Below are 21,502 nucleotides of genomic sequence, written 5' to 3' on the forward strand. Positions count from 1 at the left end.
GGTCAGGTCCTGGGGATTTATCCACCTTTAACCGTTTCAAGACATCCAGCACTTCCTCCTCTGTAATCTGGACATTTTGCAAGATGTCACCATCTATTTCCCTACAGTCTATATCTTCCATATCCTTTTCCACAGTAAATACTGATGCAAAATATTCATTTAGTATCTCCCCCATTTTCTGTGACTCCACACAAGGCCGCCTTGCTGATCTTTGAAGTGCCCTATTCTCTTCCCTAGTTACCTTTTTGTCTTTAATATATTTGTAAAAACCCTATGGATTCTCCTTAATTCTATTTGCCAAAGCTATCTCATGTCCCCTATTTGCCCTCCTGATTTCCCTCTTAGTATACTCCTACTTTCTTTACACTCTAAGGATTCACTCGATCTATCCTGTCTATACCTGACATATGCTTCCTTCTTTTTCTTAACCAAACCCTCAATTTCTTTAGTCATCCAGCATTCTGTATACCTACCAGCATTCCCTTTCACCCTGACAGGGTCCTAGGTATTAACTCAAGACATACTACTATTCCAGATATGTAACAGAGGGGACTGATTTGAACATGCATTTCCACTGCTGTTTAAGGTCAATGCTATTACACTTATACAACTCTTCCTTGAGAAAGTTTTTTTCCCTGCCTGGTTGATACTATGAAACTACAATACTAAAAAAAAATCCTGTTTTGTTAAGAGCTTCCAGCTCTCAGAGGCAGCTTCAGGCCAATCCAAATCCAACATAATCATATTTGACAGCTGTGAAAAATTGCACTACAGGAAATGAGACAACCCACAACATCCTTAAAGAAAAAGTCAACTCCACCTCTTGGTGTTAGTGGATCCTTTAAAAATTACCAAGATCCAAATCCACAGCTTTACTGAAACAAATCAGTTCTGCCTTGAGTCACACCAGGTGTACCCAGTTTTGTTGAAATCTATCTGTAAGGTATATATTGGTTAACAAACAAGGGCAAAAACATTACCTCTGCCCATTTTCAGTGGCAAGGGAGGGGGATAGTATACCATAGTCTCAGCATTTTACAGCATTCTGAACATTGGATCCATCGATCTTCACACTTTAGACAAATTTAACAATCACCTTAACAGGTCATAGCTAAGAATGACATCTACCTATGTGAAGCTGCATATTTAAGTTCAAGCAGTGCATTCCATCCTGGCATATATTTAGAACCTCTTACAATAAACATATTTACAGTACAGGTAATGCAGTTCATACTCCCAATAGGTACATGGAAACATAAATAAGATTAGCATTGCTAAGGTTTTACAAACCCACAAAACAATCTAATTGCATAATAGTATACCTTTACTAATGGATTAAAATCAGGGGATTTCCTACCAAAATCATGGATGCATCCTTAGCATACCAGTAGCAGCTCAAGACGGCTCACCATCACCTTTAAGGGCAATAATGAATTGCCAATAAGGCATGGTTTTGACACACTCACCCACATATCAAGAATGATTAAAACAAAAATTCATTTGATTCCATTTTGACATGTACATTTTACAGTTTCCTCTGATGTCAGGGTGACTGCTCAGTTGACATTACCAGTGTTGCTCAAACCAAACAGCACCATAATTCATGGCTGAGAGGCTAGGTGCTCGGCTGAGCAAAGTGATCTCAGTTACAATTTTCATGCAGTGCTAGATTATCTGGTCCTGAAAAGCTTTGCACAGCCATGGGCAAATGAAAGGATTAAATGGATAGCTGTTGCTAAGAGGAATCCTTCTCAGTTTTCATTCAATTAAAGCATGACAATGGAATTCAGAAAGACTAACTACAATGAACTTCTCCTGGATATTAGATGTTGTTAATTAAGGCCAAATGATGCAACTTGGGATTGGTAACATCCTGGACTCCACAGTTTGCATCCAGTGTACGTTAAGATACACAGAGAAAATTGTGTAAGTGTGAGCTGGACCATAATCCTTTTAAACATTCTAAGCTTGCTTTGTGCCATTTCACAGCAAAATTATTCAAATATTTGGAAGGGTGGGAGAGCATGCATCCAAGCAACTGTTGGTCAGTCAGTTAATCAATTCTGTGGATATAACTAGAATCTGTTAATGAGTATGTTGTATCTGGAAAATAGGCTACTGAACACCAAAGAGATTTAGGACTCTTTGGTACATGCAATAAGCTTAACCAAAAGGCTTTTACTTCAAAAGGGCTGCACTACAAAAAGGGAGGAAAAGGCAGTATGGATTGCCAAATCTACTGGAGCTTCATTCAGCTGCCATGTGAGCCTCAGGAGATATTGACCTAACAGAATAACACATTAATTAGAATAATACCATACTTAAGAGTTAGATGCGTATAGTTGCATAAATTTGGCTAGCATTCCCTTGAACATATACAATTAAGGAGTGGTCTAATTGAGGTAGCTAAAATGTTAAAAGGAGTCAGTATGTTAAACAAGAGAAAATATTCCCTGAAGAAAGGAATGCAGAGGGGACAAAATTTGAAATCCGCAACTCTACCCAAATCATACGGATTCTGGGACAAGCTGGGAGCTTTCAAAACTGAAGCCAACAAATTTTTATTAGGTGTCGATATCAATGAATATGGAGCTACAGCAGGTAAATTGAGGGAGCTATACAAAAATAATGATCGAAAAGAACAGTAAACACACAGGACAGTATATAGTTAAATTGTGTACTGTCCTCAAGTTAGGAGAGGAAGTGGTTTCCATCTTAATGGAGATATTAATTACAGTAATTTACCTTCACATTGATTTCTGGGCAGAATCTTCCATCTGGTTTTTATTACATTTTCCAAGATTTGCAGGGCATAGTACTGTAATTAGATAAAGGCAGTATGAAAAAAATTAATTTTCACACATTTAAAAATAGTATCAACCACATTCTCAAAATGCTTGTTTTCCATTTCTCTAATTTCTAATGAAAGTCTTTTCTGTTAATGTAAAAAATTTAAAGCAAAATCTGATGTACTACAGTACTTTATGCTTGAGAATTAATATTTCATGCAATTGCTACAGCTATTTCATAAAGCTATAAATATTAAACTGTCAAGAAGTCCTGCTGTTGGTCAGGGCTCACACCAGCGAGAAATGCGGTAGGTATAGCTCAGCAGTACTAAGTCCCACAGTCTGAAGTTTCCAACAGTTTGTAAACAAAGCGCTCACTTATCCCCCTGGTGTTGCTCTTCATGAACAGCAAGACAACCCACAGAATTGTTTACATTGGAGATCTCAATTTCCCCAGATAACAGTACTAAGTTAGGATTCATAAACATTTAAATCTTAGTTATCAGTTAATTTAAGTAACACCATATTTCAACCATAGGGATCAAATGATTAGTGAAACAATGAAACAAGTACAATATCAAAAATGTTATATATTGCAATGCAAGTACAGCAATAGATTTGATTCTTTAAACATAAGCTTTTAAACAAAAAGCTGGACCAAGCATCAAGCACGTTTTTGAATTACAGAATTAGCTCATCAGAAGCAAGTAATGTTAAATGATAAGATAATAAATTTTGAGACTTATTAAAAAGTAAAATTTTCTGGACATTTCTCTAAGACAGGCTAAGGTAGAAATTAAGATAGTTATATTAGGTTTCAAGTCTCATCGAGATTAATAGAGTGCAACATACTAAATAATGGTCCACCCCCCCATATCACCATGAATTTGAGTCATGCAACCCAGAGGGAAGTGGGCCACCATGCATCATTTACTGCAACATAGCCTAAGATCCAAACATTCACCTGACCAAGTTCAGTGAAGGAACAGTGCATGATGGCAAGGAGAGATTTAAACTTAAATATCCATTTGAATTAAGAAAAAAAAAAGGATTGTATAATTGTACTTGAACTGCACTGAAATTTGGATATATTAATTTGAATTCAATGTTTGGTGTACTTCAATTGTACAGGTTGTATCCTCACAATCTAAATCTTAAAATTTGTCATACTGCCAAAATCACATCAGCAATCAAATTGGTTAGTAACTTGGCATCAGTTACAAACTTTGTGTAGTCTGGTTGCTTAATGTCAAGAATAAATCTATTGGCGAGTGAGTAAAAGAATAGCAGAAATAAATAAATAGGACTACTGATCCCTACAGGAGAAATAATACACATTTATTCCCTATCTACTAATTCCTTCCCTTAAAACAAAATAACTGATGAACAGAATGTAGTAAAAGGGAATCAAAAGGGGAGACCTTGTGGAGGCCTGCCGCCAAAGCCTAGCTGTGTCAGTTGCACAGGAAGACACCCCTTTTCTTCCTGTTACAATCAACATAATGGAATATTAAGATTAATGTCAAATAACATTAACAATTTGTATAAAAATCTAAAAATAAAGTGACGCATAAAACTGAATAAAGCCAAATATCAGCGCATAAAATTTAGCAATGATTTTAATTTTAGGTATTCAAGAAATTCTTTACCTTCAGTTTTGTCTGTTCCTCTAATCATCTCATTTGTCACAAGATACAATTTTGAGAGTTTTACAAATACTGTTGACAAATCGGCTTAAAAATTAGTAATAACTGTCAGTAACAAAGCAACGTAACAGGCAAGAAAACAAGGCAAACACCTGCATTTCATTTAGACCGAACTTTGAGGAAGTCCTAGATGTATTCAACATCAAGCTTAACTTTTGCAAAAATATTAAATAGAGCAGATCCCCTTCTAATTTTTTTATAAATCTTTGCCAATTCATTTGACAGGTATTAAAATTAGATCATTTAAAAGTACTGTTTTGTGCTAGACCCCCATGAGCAAATCACACAAAAAAGTGAAATAAAAATAAAATGCTGGAAATACTCAATGGGTCCGGTAATATCACTTTTAGCTATGATTTCCAGCATCTTCTCTATTCTTAGGAAAAAAAATGCATTTTCTTGGAAAATAAAATCAGTTAGTTCACTACAAATTACCCTTAAAAATCAATGAGTGGTGGTGCTGTGCTTCCAAACAAGACAACTATTGGAAAAGATGATCCAAAATAAGCCTACATTCCACTGGATTGTTTGGCAAGAGTGAAGACTTTTTTCAGAACCCACACTGCTGTCCAGAATATTATCAATACAATAGCTAATTATATTTTAGGTTCACTTCATACCTGTACAGCCAGTTTTCTGAGTTCAGAAACGGAAACAAAATGTATCTTAGCGCGATGGTACTTTTTTTTTAAAAAATGGCTCACACAACTGCTATGCTGCCATGCAAACATCTAAACCCCTTCAAACCTAGTACAAAAACAGCTTAAAATTTGCTAAATTGTATTTCCCAAACATTTACCAAATTCAAGATTCAGAAGATTTCTTCAACATATCACTTACTTTTGTGTTCATATTTTGTGAAAATTCCAAAATAGTGTCAACTCTAGTCCATGCATCAGGATGCTCCTTTAAATGAGTTAAGACCTCCTGTGCCATTCTTTGCTATTAGAAGAAAAAATCCTACAATTACTTCAAATGAAGGTACAAAACAAAGTAACATAAGAAGTCATTAACCATTATTCCATACAGTTATAAAGTCACTATAACCACATCAAATCAACAAAATATAGCATTAGCAAATCCTGCAGAGCAGATAACATAGCTTTGGATGTTTAAAGTCAGGGTAGCACTAATTACCATAGAAGAATTATTGGCCACTGCAAATGTTCACAACACTGAAAACAATTTTTCTTTAAGAGCAACAATAATTACCTGAAAATTTATAATTCTATTTGGTGGGGTCTCTGACTCAGAAACAGAAGCTTGGACTAAAGGAGCAAGAAACTACCAAACAAACTTGAATTACCCAAGGTCTTTGAAAAAATTTTAAGTTACTGTCAAGAAAGACTCCCACACTTATTCAAGGTATCGAACATTACATCAAACTGGTGAAACAGACTTCCAAACCAACTGGTAGATTTGGAAGGAAAGCATTAACTGTCTGAACCTTGCCTCTCAGCCATAAGATGTTCATGTTTAGCAAACTCTTATAATTTCTCCTTTACCAATTTCACCTGTGTGGGTGGGGTTTAGCAACATCTCAAACAAACCTACCGAAAACACGGCAAGTTTGTTGCAAAGTGGTGATTTCAAAATTTAGAATGTTTAGAGGAATGCACAATTCATTTACTGATCTTGCAGCTTTGTGCTCATAATATGTAAAACATCATTCCTATGAATATCAATCCATTATCTACAAAATATCATTAAGACAGCAAATTCAATTTCCGCCAGGTTTCACTAGACACAGTTCGAGTGGCCTGTTAATGAGGACTTTGTTAAGTAACACTTTACTCTATCATAAGATGGGCATGTGTGACATCCCTAATTGCTCTTGAATGGAGTGGCTTGCTAGGCTAATTCAGAGGATAGGAGAAGGTGATGGCTGCAGATGCTGGAGATCAGAGTTGAGAGAGTGGTGCTGGAAAAGCACAGCAGGCCAGGCAACATCCAAGGAGTAGGAGAATTGACATTTCCGGAAGGAAACCTTTGACTTCGATTCAGAGGAGAGTTGAATCAACCACATTGTTATGGATCAAGAATCACATTTGAAGACGACCAGGTAAGGGTGACAGACTCTCTTCCTTAAAAGGGCATAGAGTCATAGAGATGTACAGCATGGAAACAGACCCCTCAGTCAAAGTCATCCATGACCACTAGGTATCCCTACCCAATCTAATCCCACCCATCAGCACCTAGCCCATCCCTCCAAACCCTTGCGATTCATACACCAATCCAGATGCCTTTTAAATGTGGGAATTGTATGAACCTCCACCACTTCCTCTGGCAGCTCATTCCATACACATACCACCCTCTGCGTGAAAAAGTTGCCCCTTAGGTCTCTTTTATATCTTTCTCCTTTCACCCTAAACCTATGCCTTCTGTTTCTAGTTTCCCCCTCTCCAGGGAAGAGACTTTGTCTATTTATCCTATCCATGCCCCTCATGATTTTATAAACCTCTGTAAGGTCACCCCTCAACCTCCAATGCTCCAGGGAAAAACAGCCCCAGCCTGTTCAACCTATCCCGATGGCTCAAACTCTTCCAACCATGGCATCATCTTTGTAAATCTTTTCTGAACCCTTTCAAGTTTCACAACATCTTTCCGATAGGAAGACCATAATTGCACGCAATATTCCAACAGTGGCCTAACCAATGTCCTGTACAGTCGCAACATGACCTCCCAACTCCTGTACTCAATACTTTCTGACCAATAAAGGAAAGCATACCCAACAGCTTCTTCACTATCCTATCTACCGGTGACTCCACTTTCAAGGAGCTATGAACCTGCACTCCAAGATCTCTTTGCTCAGCAACACTTCCTAGGACCTTACCATTAAGTGTATAAGTCCTGCTAAGAATTGCTTTCCCAAAACAGCACCTCACATTTATCTAAATTAAACTCCATCTACCACTTCTCAGCCCATGGCCCATCTGATCAAGATCCCATTGTAACTGAAGTAACCTTCTTCGCTGTCCACTACACTTCCAACTTTGGTGCCATCTGCAAACTTATTAACTATACCTCTTATGCTCACATACAAATCATTTATATAAAATGATGAATAATAGTGGAGCCAGCGCCAATTCTTGTGGCACTCCACTGGTCACCTTGCTGATCTTGGAGGGGCTCTATTCTCTCCCTAGTTACTCTTTTGTCCTTAATGTATATGTAAAAACCCTTTGGATTCTCCTTAACCCTATTTGCCAAAGCTACCTCATGTCCCCTTTTTGCCCTTCTGATTTCTCTCAAGTATATTCCTATTGCCATTAGACTCGAAGGATTCATTCAATCTATCTTGTTATACCTGACATGCTTCCTTCTTTTTCTTAATCAAACCCTGAATGTCTTTAGTCATCCAGCATTCCCTACATCTATCAACCTTTCCTTTTATTCTAACAGGAATATATGGTCTCTGGATTCTCGTTATCTCATTTCTGAAGGCTTCCCATTTTCCAGCAGTCCCTTTACCTGCGCTCCGCCACTGACACCTCAGTCACCTGCCCTGTCTTATTTACCAAGAGCAGATCTAGTTTTGCACTCTCTCTAGTAGGTACATTCAGGTACTGAATCAGAAAATTCTCTTGTACACATCTAAACCCTTAACACTATGGCAGTCCTAGTCAATGTTTGAATTGTTAAAATCCCCTACCATAACCACCCTAATACTCTTACAGATTACAGAGATCTCCTTACAAATTTGTTTCTCAATTTCCCTCTGACTATTAGAGGGTCTATAATATAATCTTAATAAGGTGATCATCCCTTTCTTATTTCTCAGTTTAACCCAAATAACTCCCCTGGATGCATTTCCGGGAATATCCTCCCCCAGTACAGCTGTAATGCTATCCCTTATCAAAAAGGCCATTCCCCCTCCTCTTTTGCCTCCCTTTCTGTCCTTCCTGTAGCACTTGAAGACTGGAACATTAAGCTGCCAGTCCTGAGCCACATTTCTGTAATTGCTATGATATCCCAGTCCCACTTTCATAACCATGCCTTGAGTTCATCTGCCTTCCTTGTTAGGCTTCTTGCACTGAAATAAATGCAGTTTAATTTATCAGTCCTACCTTGTTCGGTGCTTTGTCCCTGCCTGCCCTGACGGTTTGACTCGCTTCTTTTCTCAACTGTACCAGTCTCAGACCGATCTCGTTCCTCACTACCTCCCTGAATCCCAACCCCAAATTCAAACAACGGCTGCAGACAGATCTCAACTGATGTCCACAGAGCAGAAGGGGCATTTGGACAACTAGACCAGTGGCATTGCCAGTATATCCCCGACATAACAAATGTATTGGCGACACCAACATTTTCGACCGTAAGACACAGAAGCAGAAATTCAATTTTGGCTGATAAGTTTCTCAACCCCATTCTCCTGCTTTCTCCCTGTTAACCCTTGATCCTCAAGAACATATCTATCTCAGTCTTAAATATACTCAATGACCTAGCCTTCTATGGCAATGAATTTCATAGATTTACAACTCACTGGCTGAAAACATTTCTCCTTATTTCTGTTCTAAAAAGATCCACCTTTTACTCTAAGGTTGTGCCCTCAGGTCCTAGTTTCTCCTACCATTGGAAACATTTTCCCAACATCTACTGTGTCCAGGGCATTCAGTATTCTGTAAGTTTCAATTAGATTCCCCCTTATCCTTCTAAACTCCATTGAGTACAGGCTCAGAGTCCTCAAACTTTTTTTTATATCCTTCAACCTGAGCAAATGCAAGGTCTTGCATTTTGGAAAAAAAAAATACAGGGATGGACTATTTTCTGAACAGTGAGAAAATTCATACACCCGAAGTATAAAGGGATCTGGGAGTGCTAGTCCAGGATTCTGTAAAGGTTAACTTGCAAGTTAAGTGCGTTATTAAGAAAGTGAATGTAATGTCATCATTTATCTCAAGAGAGTTGGAACATAAAAGCAGCGATGTGCTTCTGGGACTTTATAAAGCTCTAGTTAGGCCCCATTTGGAATACTGTGCCAAATTTTGGGTCTCACGCCTCAGGAAGGACATAGTGGCACTGGAGCATGTCCAGCGGAGATTCACAATATGATCCCTGGAATGGTAGGCCTAACCTACAATGAATGGATCACGATCCTGGGATTGTATTCATTTGAGTTTAGAAGGTTGAGGGGAGATCTAATGGAAACTTAGATGATGATGCACAATTTAGAAAGGGTGGACACTCGGACATTGTTTCCATTAGGCAGGGAGACAAGGACCAGTGGGCACAGCCTTAGAATTAGAGGGGGTAAATTTAGAACAGAAATGAGGAACATTTCTTCAGCCAGAGAAGAAATGGGCCTGTGGAATTCATTGCCACGGAGCGCAGGACATTAAATGTCTTCATGGCAGAGTTTGACAAATTCTTCATCTCGCAAGGAATTAAGGTCGATGGGGAGAGTGCGGGTAAGTGGAGTTGAAATGCCCATCAGCCATGATTAAGTAGTGGAGTGGAGTCGATGGGCTGAATGCCCTTACTTCCTCTCCTACATCTTATATGTCAAGCTTTTCATTCCTGGGACCATTCTAATGAGCCTCCTCTAAGCACACTCCAGGGCCAGTACATCCTGAGGTATGAAGCCCAAAACTGTCCATGGTACTCCAAATGTGGTCGGACCAGAACATTATAAAGCCGCAGAAGTACATCCCTGCTTTTATATTCAAGTCCTCAAAATAAATGCCATTGTTGCATTTACCGCCCTAACTACTGAAGGTAAACTTACAGGTTGAGTCAGAGAATCTTGGACTAGAACTCCCAAGTCTCGTTGCACTTCAGATTTCTGAATTTTCTCCCCATTTAGAAAATAGTCTGTGCCTCAATTGTTTCTACCAAGTGCATGACCTTACACTTTCCCACATTGTAATCCATCTGCCACCTCTTTGCTCATTCTCCTAACCAGTCCAAATCCTTCTGCAGCCTCCCCACCTCCTCAATGCTACCAGTTCCTCCATCTATCTTTGTACTGTATACAAATGTAGACAGAATACCTTCAGTTCCTTCATCTTAGATCGTTAATTTATAAACTGAAAAGTTGTGTTCTGAACACAGCCTTGTAGAACACCACTTGTCACCAGCTGCCACCCTGAGAAGGACCCTTTTATCCCCACTCTCTACTTTCTGCCAGACAGACAAGCTTCTATCCACGTTAACATTTGCTTCTAAAACCATGGGCCCTTCTCTTACACAGTAGCCTCCTGCGAGGCACCTTGTCAAAGGCCTTCTTGACATCCAGGTAGATAATATCCATTGGATCTTCTTGGTCCAACATGCTCATTACTTCCTCAAAGAATTCTAGCAGATTTGTCAGGCATGACCTCCCCTTGATGAAACCATGTTGACACTGCCCTATTTTACCACACACTTCCAAGTATTCAGAAATCTCAGCCATCACAATGGATTCCAAGATCTTACCCACAGCAAACGTTAGGCTAATCAGTCTGTAATTTTCCATCTTTTGCCTCACTCTTTTTAAACAGGGATGTCACGTTATTGGTTTTCTAGTCGTCTGGGACCCTCCCTGACTCTAGCGATTCCCAAAGATCACCACTAATGCCCCTATTATCTCTTCAGCTATCTCCCTTAGAACTCTGTGGTGTAGTCCATCTGGTCCACGCTATTTATCCACCTTCAGGCAATTCAGTTTTTCTAGCACCTTCTCCTTGGTGATGGTCACCATACTCAGATCTGCCTCCTCACTTGAATTTTTGGGATGTTACTCATGTCTTCCACCGTGAAGACTATTGTGAAGTAATTTTTCAGTTCTTCAGTCATTTCCTTGTTCCCCACTATTTCTGTAGCGTCATTTTCCAGCAGCCAAATATCCACTTTTTCCCTTTATATATCTAAAGAAACTCAAATCTTCCTTTATACTACTGGCTAGCTTACCCTCATATTTAATCTTCTGCCTCACTTTTTTTTTTGTTGGTCTTTGTAAGCTTCCCAATCCCCTTAGCCACATTTTATGCTTTCTCTTTTGCTTTTATGCTGTCCCCGACTTCTCCAGTCAGCCATGATTGCCTCATTCTCCCTGTATTTTTCCCCATTGGGAGGAATCTCTGCTGTGTCGCCTGAATTACTCCCAGAAATCCTGCCACTGCTGTTCCACTGTCTTTCCTGTTCGGCTCCTTTCCCAGTCAATTCTACCCAACTGCTCCATCATGTCTCTGTAGTTGCCTTTATTCAGCTTTAATACCATCACCTCTGATTCTATCTTCTCCCTCTCAAACTGCAGTGCAAATTCAATCATATTATGATCACAGCCTCCGAAGGGTTCCTTCACCTTAAGGTCCCTTATCAAGTCTGCCTCATTGCACATTACTAAATCCAGTCTTGCCTGTTCCCTAATGGGGTCCACCACAAGCTGCTCCAAAAAGCCATCTTGTAGGCATTCCACAAATTCCTTTCCTTGCAATCAACTACCAACCTGATTTTCCCAGTCCACCTGCATATTGAAATCGCATACTGTGATCACTGTAACTTTGCCTTTCCTACACATCTTTCCTATCTCCTTGTGCCCCAGCTCCTGATTACTGTTTGGAGGCCTAAAAGTAACTCCAACTATGCTTTGCTTTACCTTTGCAGTTCCTCAATTCTACCCACAAATCCTACACCATCCGACCCTACTTCGTTTCTTACTATTGATTTAATTTCATTTCTTACTAATAAGGCAACTCCACCCTCTCTGCCCACCAGCCTATTTTTTCAATAGGATGTATATCCTTCAATATTCAGCTCCGAATCCTGATCCCCTTACAGCCACGTCAGGATTGTCTTTTTTTGCCCCCATCATACCTGCCAATTTTGATCAATGCCGCAAGCTCATTTACTTTATTCCTTATACTGTTTGCATTCAGATATAACACCTCCAGTCCTGCATTAACAGCCCCTCTTTTCATTGTCCAATGTGCTTGAAGTTTAATTGCAAACCCTTTCCAAACACTATTTTGCTGTCAAATCAGAGGTCCAGTAACATCAAGTAATAGAATTTTTAATTAAACTTTGTCATTTGTTCCAGTCTGCACCTATGTGCAAAATTCTAACCAAAATGTTCACAGATCTGTTAAGAATGATATTTCATAGCTCGACATATTTTTATAGTGGCCATGTGCACTGTGGCTACTGACTCCTTTACGGGACTGATTTATTTTAAGTCACTCATGGGATATCAGTGTCACTGGCTGAGCCAGTATTTACTGCCCATCCCTCGTTGCCTCTCAGAAGGTTGGGGTGAGCTGCTTTTTTGAACTGCTGCAATTTATTTGGCATTGGTACAACCACAAAGCCATTACAGGAGGACATTCTAGGATTCTGACCCAGTGACACTGAAGGAATGACACTTTTATTTTCTCACCACTGTCCTGCAAGACCATAGGGGTGCTCTCTCAAATCAACCTGATTAACCCGAGTGTCACTATCCCTCAGGCAAGGGGAAAGCTTGAAAGGGATAGCCCTTTAGAGTAACCTCAATCAGTTTGAGAACTGAACCTGTGTTATTGGAACCACTCTGCATCATAAACCAACTGCCCAACTGAGAACCCTATTTCTAAGTCAGGATAGTATCTTGGAGGAGAACATGCAGGTGGTGACATTCCATTTTATCTGTTGCCCTTGTCTTTCTAAATGGCTGTTTGCCATGGGTTTGGAATGTGCTGTCAATGGAGCCTTAGTAAATTTCTGCATTGTGTCTTCTGGTTGGTACACGTTGGGTGCTACAGAGCATCAGTTGAGGAAATGAATATTTGTGGACACGGTGTAAATCAAGTAGACCACTTTTGGCGATAGCACTGTCTGGGGCATTGTTTGCAAGGAATAATTCTGAGAGTATGACTATGTTAGGCTGCAGCTTGGCCAGTCGGAGACAGCTCTCCCAATTTTGACATCAGCCCCCCCCCAGATGTTAATAAGGACTTTGCAGGACTGACAGGGCTGTTTGCCATTGTTGTTTCTGGTACCTTAAGTCAATGCCAGGTTGTTCATCCAGTTTTATTTCTTTTGTCCTTTCCAGAGGTAAATGCAACTGGCTTGCTAGGCCTTTTGGGAGGGCAGTTAAGAGTCAACCTCATTCAAGTGAGACTGGAGTCACACGTAGGCCAGACAAGGCAAGGTCATGCATGAACCAGGCGGGTTTTACAACAATCTAGAGTGTTTTCACGGTAATTTTTATTGGATTCAAATTCCACCACCTGTTGTGGGGAGATTCAAACCCAGGTCCCCAGCATATTAACTAGGCCCCTAGATTGCTGGTCTAGCAATAATATCACTGGACCATGCACCCCATTTTACATTTTATAGAAGAACAAAATACGCTGCTCCTTTTGTACCACCTACCAAAATGAATAACCTCACAATTAACCTGCCCAAACACACAGCCTAACTTCCCTTGAAGCTTCTGCAACCTCCATACAACTCATTTTCAGATATTATAAAACTCGGTGGAAATTTGAAAACAGTACATTCTACAATGAAATCATTGACATAAACCATGAAGACCTCAGGAGTCCAAGTACTGATCCTTCTGGTATCCCACTAGTCATATCTGGCCAACCAGAGAAAGCTTTCTGCCCGTTAACCAATCCTCAATTTATACTAGTATACAAATCGCAGTCTAACGCAGTTTGATTTTGTTAACCAACCTCCCTTTATCTGAAAGTCCAAATACATCACATCAACTGCTTTCCCTTATCCATTCTGCTAATAATAAAAATTTCCCTTCATTTATCCATATTGATACTGTCCAATTAGACAATTATTATTTTTACATATCCTGTAATCACATCCTCTATAATCGCTTCTAGTATTTAACCTCTTGATATCGCACTAGCAGATCTGTAGTTCCCAGTCCTCTCTCTGTTTTAAACAATGGGATTAGATTTGCATAAAGGAGATTTCTGACCAGCAAGACAGGATAATAAATCTCTAACAATGACTTTGTAGTTCCATAGTCAGCATAACCTCAGGACACCTTTAAAGGATTGCATAGCAAATTAAAATTTTTGAAATGTTATCACAGCTACATAATGGAGTATCACAGTTATTTGTGCACAGCAAGGTGATAAATTACCAGATAATTTGTGCTTGTACAGTTGGCAGAAATGGAGTTAAAGGGCTCTGTCCAACAAAGAAAAATGCAATAGGCTTTAATGTTTAATAGCAGTAAATGCCAAGAGTCTTGCCATTATTTCTGCTCCAAAATTTCTATTACATAATTGAGAATAGGTTCTTCTGCCGTTCCTATTATCAACATTAACCCACCTGGTTTATAAATTCTAATACTTGTTCAAAATATGCTAACCTAAATTCTGGCATTATTCAACCTCTCTCTCTTTCCAAGCTACTATGAAACGCACTTGTCATATATTGCTAAAAAGGACAGATTATGACGTGCACTCATCAGGACAACTCAAGACTACCAATAAACAGGGAACCCAGCATTTTTACTGCATGGCACTGCTGATTGGTTGGCAAGTGGACTCTGGTTGAAAGCGATATCGCCATTGAGATTTGTTGGCATTAATGCCAACTAATCAGCATTCTGATGATTAAGGGACTGATAAGGGGGGGGGGAAAATAGCATGCAATTAAGCGAGTGTGAAATCTTCTACAGGTGTGTGAAGAGAAAAAGAACAGTCAATATAAATGCAGGTACTCTACAGACAGAAGCAGAAGTGTAATAGGAAATAAAGAGATAGCAGAGCAATTAAACACATATTTTGGTTTGGTCTTCATAAAGGGGAGACAAAAATACCATCCCAAAAATATTGTAATTGAGAGGAGGAACTGAAGGAAATCTGTATTAGTGGGGAAACTACAGGGGTAAAATTGATGGGATTAAAGGCTGGTAAATCCCCAAAACCCAATAATCTCAATACCAAAGGAAATGGCTCGAGATATTGTGGATGCCAAGTTTCAAGATTCTATACACTCTGGAATAGTGCCTATGCACTGAACAACATGAAACAGGAATCATTCTTGACAAATATATTGAAATTTTTTTGAGAATAAAACTATTAGAGTAGGTAAGAGGGAGCAGTGGTTGTGGTTTATTTGAATCTTCATTCAAAAGGCTTTTAATAAGATGCCTCATAAGAGACCAGTATGTAGAAGTAAACAGCATGGGATTATTGGTATGCACTGAGATAGAAAACCGATTGGTAGTTAGGAAACAAAATAGGAATAAACAGGTTTTTTCTCGAGTGGCAAGCAGTGCCTACTGCGGTACTGCAAGGACTAGTACTAGGACCCCAGCTATTCACAGTATATATTAAATGATTTAGGTAAGTGAAATAAACACGATATCTCAAGAGTTTGAAAAAGACAACGCTGGGTGGGAGAATGAACTGAGAGAAGAACGGCGGCACTGTGGCACAGTGGTTAGCACTGCTGCCTCACAGCGCCAGAGATCCGGGTTCAATTCCCGCCTCGGGCGACTGTCTGTGTGGAGTTTGCACGTTCTCCCCGTGTCTGCGTGGGTTTTCTCCAGGTGCTCAGGTTTCCTCCCACAATCCAAAGATGTGCAGGTAAGGTGAATTGGCCATGCTAAATTGCCCGTAGTGTTAGGTAAGGGGTAAATGTAGGGGTATGGGTGGGTTGCGCTTCGGCGGGTCAGTGTGGACTTGTTGGGCCGAAGGGCCTGTTTCCACACTGTAATGTAATGTAATCTAATCTAAAGAACGCAGAGAGGCTTCAGTTTCTCTGGTCAAGTTGACCGAGTGGGCAAACGCATAACAGATGAAGTATAATGTGGATGAATCTGAGGCTATCCACTTCGATAGCAAATGACAGGAACTCAGCTTATCTGAATTGCGACAGATTAAGAACGGGGAGGTGAAACTAGACCTGGGTATCATTGTACACCAGTTGCTGAAAGCGTGCAGATACAGCAGGTAGTGAAGAAGGTAAATGATAAGTAGGATGTTGGCTGGCATAGCAAAAAGGATTCAAAAAGAGAAGCAGCAATATCATGGTGCACTTGTACTGGGCCTCAGTCAGACCACACCTGCAGTTTTGGTCTCCTTATCTGAAGAAGGATTTTCTAGCTTAAGTGCGAGTGCAACAAAGTCTGATTCCTGGGACAACAGGACAGAGGTATAGAGAAATTCAATCAGTTAGGACAATATTGGATGGGGTGGGGAAAAGCTTGCAGAAACTTTTAAAATTCTATTATGGCTAGACAAGATAAAAGGTAGGAAAAATGTTCTTGATGACTCAGTTTACTGCCACAAGTCACAGTTTAAAAATATGGGGTGGACCATTTAGGACTGAGACGAGGAAAAATTTCTTCAGAGTGATGAGCCTGTGGAATTCTCTACTCCAGAAATCTTAAACACAATGTTTTCAAGAAGGAGCTAGATTTTGTTCTTAGGGCTGAAGTGATCAAAAGCTATTGGAAGAAAGCAGGAACAGGTGATGAAGCTGGATGATCAGCCACAATCATACTGAATGGCATTGCAGGTTTGAAAGGCTGAATGACTATTCCTGCTCCTATTTTCCATGTTTTATGTCTTCGCATACAGCATAAATGTTCATTTCTCCCAATGAATTGGTATTCATAAAATTCCTACAGTTTAGAAAGAGGTTGCTCAACCCATCGAGTCTGCACCGACCTTCTGAAGAGCATCCCATCCAAACCCAGATCCCCACCCTATCCCCGTAATCCCACATTCACCATAATTAATCTGTCCAGCCTGCACATCCCTAGACACTACGGACAATGTAGCATGTCCAATTCACCTAACTTGCGCATTTTTGGATTGTGGGAGGAAACCGGTGCACCCACTAGAAAATCACGCAAACACAGGGAAAGAATGCAAACTCCACACAGTCATGTGAATTTCGAATATTCTTGTGAATTATCCTGATAACTACAAGACTAAAAGCTTTAACAGTTTTTTTTTCAGCAAAACTCATTTTGCATTACTAAATGTTCATTTATTAAAATAAACTGATATTAACTGGGTGAATTTAATTTAAATTGACTGTGTTACCTGTGCACCTTCTCCGTGATACAAGCAATTCACCACATTATCCAGAAGATTTATATCAAGCTTCTGAGTGAAGTCCAGCAGCTGGCGAGCTGCATGGTCTGCCAAAATTGTCATTATGGCTGGCATAGATTACTGCAAGAAATAACTTGATGCAATTCCTAAATAAATTAAAACAAAAACAGTTAAACATTTGTTGACAAACACACAGGTGACAGTCTTCAATCAGAAAGCAACAAAAGAAAAAAAAGTTACAGAAACAAAGAAGCCAAGATGACAACAATACCAAACTTAAAATCAAAACGCAGCCAATCATTATCCTTTTAAACTGTATCACAAGACTCACCGTCTTGTTCAAATGTACCATATTTGTATAGATTGCAAACCTACAGTCAAACTGGAGGCAGAAGAGATAAGAGTGAAGATAAACAAGAGTTTATCTTAGAATACTTTTTTTTAAAAATACAAACAGACATTAAACACAACATAGAACCAAGTTCCAAGTCACAAGCTGCCTTGGAAACTTTTCACTACTGACTGAACAACCGCCAGTCAAGAATTCTTCCATCTGAACTACAATATCATTAGGTCACTTCTGGCCACCAGATACAGTTCATTAAGGATGGGAAGATGCCCTACTTGCAACCAACTAACTTTTCCCTCTATTTTTATAACGTCTACTTAAAAGTTTAAAAAATAAACTGGCATGCACAAGTGGGTAAACTCATGAACCAAATGTTCTTTTGAAGAGTTTCCACCTGCAGTTTACTAAATTACTTGATTTCAGACGAGGTTTTAACACTGTTTAAAACAAGCTAAAGGTCACTTCCCTGTTTTACAACTATCCCAGCATCCCAGGACAATAACAGGGAGAAAAGAGGACACAACAAAAACAAAACAAAAGGAGTCTCACTCCTGTCAAAGTGCAGTGACTCCGACTGGAATGTACACTGTGGATGTCAGGCAAGGACAGGACTGCATTCAGATGTGATACCCCACAGTGAAATAGCCTGCCAACACTCACTGTCTAGGCTGGCACTGAACAGTAGCCACTTGGGCAAGATACCAGAGGATGCCCAGCGCTGTGGAACAGTACCCCCAGTACGAGTCAACATCTTCAGGAAAAGGTGTAAACTGGAAAAAAACGTTGGCAAATGTACACATTTTAAATTAAGTTATGCACAAAGTTGAATTAACAAATATATTATAGATAACAACAGGCTGCAAAATGACCTCCCCCAGCCCCGAATGGGATTGAGGGTGAGAAAATTACTCTGAAAGTCTAAAAACCTAGCCACCTGCATTACAATACTATGAAATTCAACATTCTGCTAGACACCAAGTCATCAATTCTGTACTTGAATGTGCAGAAACATGTTAAAGAAAGAATTTACATCTAACTCTCAAAGTGCTCCAATGTTTGAATTCTCCATTACTGCACATCTTACTTTAGCCGGAGCATGGATCAACTCAAAGAAACAACCCCCCTTAAATCAACTGAAGGCTTTGCGCATACAGAAGGAACTTTGGTAAGATTTAATGTATGAAGCAAAAGATCAGCTTAAACGACAAATATTCTGATATACACAATGTGCCATTGTCCAGTTTCTTGCTCCACTTAAATGACTTTAAATGTAAGCAGTTATAAATTGACAATTTATAACTGCTAAAGAAATTTCTATACTAAACCGCTTACAAAGTACCTCAAGGCCTACCCATCTTACCTGAAAAGTGATGGCACTAGCATGATCGAGCTTGCTTTATAACTTGCTTTATATTAATAATAAAAAGCATCCAGAACCTAGACTTGTCAATTAGTCAAGTGTGCTTTAAAAGGAAATTCGCAATATTAAAGAGTCCAAAAACTGTTTACCAAAACACGGTATACGTATACACCGTAGTAATAATGCCTCTTAAAATAAACACACTTCCTAGGAGTCCCCTCCCTCAGAATCGGAGCATGGCGAGACCATCACGTGATTGGTAGGTGCAGTGATTCCGCAGCCGAACCTCGGCCGTTATTTCTGGAACGTTCCACTCCAGATCTCAAAAAAACCAGTGGTCAGACGCACTCAGTAGGATTTAAATGTTTATAGTTATAGCGACATAAAGTGATCAACTCTCCATGCCAGTGTTTACTATCTCCTTCCCACCAGCCCCACTCCCCAATCCCATTCGACTTTTTTGGTGGTCGCACAACCCCCACACAGCGGCTCCGTGTGGTAAACTCGGGTCGTGCAGGCCTTTCCCTCGGCACAGTTTGAGTTTGCAGCCAGGCCTCGGCGGCAGCAACCAGCGTAGAAAGAATCTTAAAACTTATTAACACTCACCCAAAATTGTTTTGATTTGGTTAAACTGCTAGCCTCCTTCAGTCTAATTGAACGAGCTTCCACCACACACCGACTCAGCAACCTTTTTTAAAGATCTTACCCAACACACAGTAGTTCGGTTGAACAGGGGAGGGAAGGGGGCAAGACGAAAAAAAATCAAATGGCGGGAATTTAAAAAAAATACAAGCACACGCTCAAGGTTCGCTGTTCCCTTTTTTGCTTCTCTTGGTCCAAACACGAAAAGCATAAAAAAGGAAAGTACTTGAGCTAATCAGCCACAATTTGGAACACTCACTCCTCTGCAAATTTGTTAAACTGTGCGAGTTAATAATTATAACAATTTAACAAAAATGAAAACAACCGCCATGCCCGATGCTTAATTTACTTTTTTTCAGAAAGATTTTTTATCTCTTCCGATTCATGTTTCGAGAGCGTTTTTGTAGCAGACCGTGTTCTACTAACAACCTCGAAAGCTTCTCTGGCAAAACTAGTAACTGGTTGTAACCGGTTCAGACTGGGAGATTCCATCTCGGTTTAGTTTTCTGCCGATAGGGCGTCAGTATCACAAACAGACCAGTCGCGCCGCGTCCTACGTAACGACGCACAAGCGCTGTCAAACAGACGTTCAGGAACATGAGGCTCGACCGCATGTACGCGAGATTACTTAAAAAAACATTGTCCTCAGGTTGCTCCTTGAGAGCAGTTGTCTGCTGCGTTTTTGCTGGGAGTCGACCTCTGGAGTTGGAGTTGTTACTGAGCATTATTTGACTGAGCAAAGATGTGGACCTGGCAAATTCATGTTTCGACTACCGGGAGAAGCATAAGTTTATATCGTCACAAACGGAAACAGAAAGTGCTGGAGAAACTGAGCAGCTCTGGCAGCGTCTGTGGAGAGGAAAAAACGATCAGATTTTCTCTTCACTAATGCTGCCAGTTCCACCAGCACTTTCTGTTTTTGTTTCGGATTTCCAGCACCCGCAGTTCTTTATTTTTATTTTAGTTGACATAATCAGTTGTGCGTGTCTATTTAGATGAGTAGCCAGTTCCCCAATCCCCGCCCTGTTTACTTTTTAAAAGCCTCACAGTACTTTAGAGGTCTGTGCGCAAAAAAAGATTCAGCAATGCAAAGTTTGACCGATTTTATTGGTATCTGTGTGTAGATATTGATGGTGAATAATGACATTGCCTTGGAAATAGAGTTCCCCGTAGTGTTTCTGTACCGTTTTGTGCATTCGATCTTGAATTGTTAGCTTGAATATATTATTTTTTCACATTAATTCCTTGAAGAGTAATATGACGTGTTGTCAGAATTTGCAGGCCGATTAACCAGTCCACGCATATCTTTCTTTTCCTTCTCTGCTATGGTTCCTCTTTTCCGAGGTCATCTTGTCCAGGAACTCTCCTATTCCCTTGATCCTATTCCCACTTGCTGCTGATCATGCATCTTTTGTTGCTGGTCCCGATGTCAGCCAATATATCTCTTCACATGTTATCTTTTCGCCTTTAAATCAGGCATTACCAAACCACACCCTTCTCATGTTGATTCCATCTTCAAATTACCATCAACATCCCTTCCCTATCCTTGTTAACGTCTCAAATACCTGTCTAGCTTTCCAGGAACTAAGTTTGAATCGCTACAATTAGCTTTCGCCCCTGCTGCAGTTTCAAAATGGTTCTTATCAAAGTCATAATTA

At 39.8% G+C, this 21,502-nt stretch overlaps 1 protein-coding gene across 5 annotated transcripts in view; it reads right to left on the reverse strand.

Annotated features, from left to right (window-relative positions):
* LOC122552899 (exportin-1) overlaps window positions 1-20,327 on the reverse strand; it is a 79,421-nt gene extending 59,094 nt beyond the window's left edge. Inside the window, exons 1-5 of one of the 5 annotated variants that reach the window (XM_043696078.1) lie at window positions 19,809-20,327; window positions 18,503-18,612; window positions 17,482-17,639; window positions 5,336-5,437; window positions 2,746-2,818 (exon numbers count right to left, since the gene is read on the reverse strand). In XM_043696078.1, coding sequence (XP_043552013.1) covers window positions 2,746-2,818; window positions 5,336-5,437; window positions 17,482-17,607 — 301 coding nt within the window. In that variant the 5' untranslated portion in view covers window positions 17,608-17,639; window positions 18,503-18,612; window positions 19,809-20,327. Of the gene's footprint in view, window positions 1-2,745; window positions 2,819-5,335; window positions 5,438-17,481; window positions 17,640-18,502; window positions 18,613-19,202; window positions 19,616-19,808 lie in introns of those variants that run through there. The other 4 variants (XM_043696080.1, XM_043696079.1, XM_043696081.1 and 1 more) reach the window with 4 other exon arrangements.
* Window positions 20,328-21,502: the final 1,175 nt, after the last annotated feature.

This window comes from Chiloscyllium plagiosum, chromosome 9 (assembly GCF_004010195.1).
Source record: "Chiloscyllium plagiosum isolate BGI_BamShark_2017 chromosome 9, ASM401019v2, whole genome shotgun sequence".
NCBI classification, from domain to species: Eukaryota; Metazoa; Chordata; class Chondrichthyes; order Orectolobiformes; family Hemiscylliidae; genus Chiloscyllium; species Chiloscyllium plagiosum.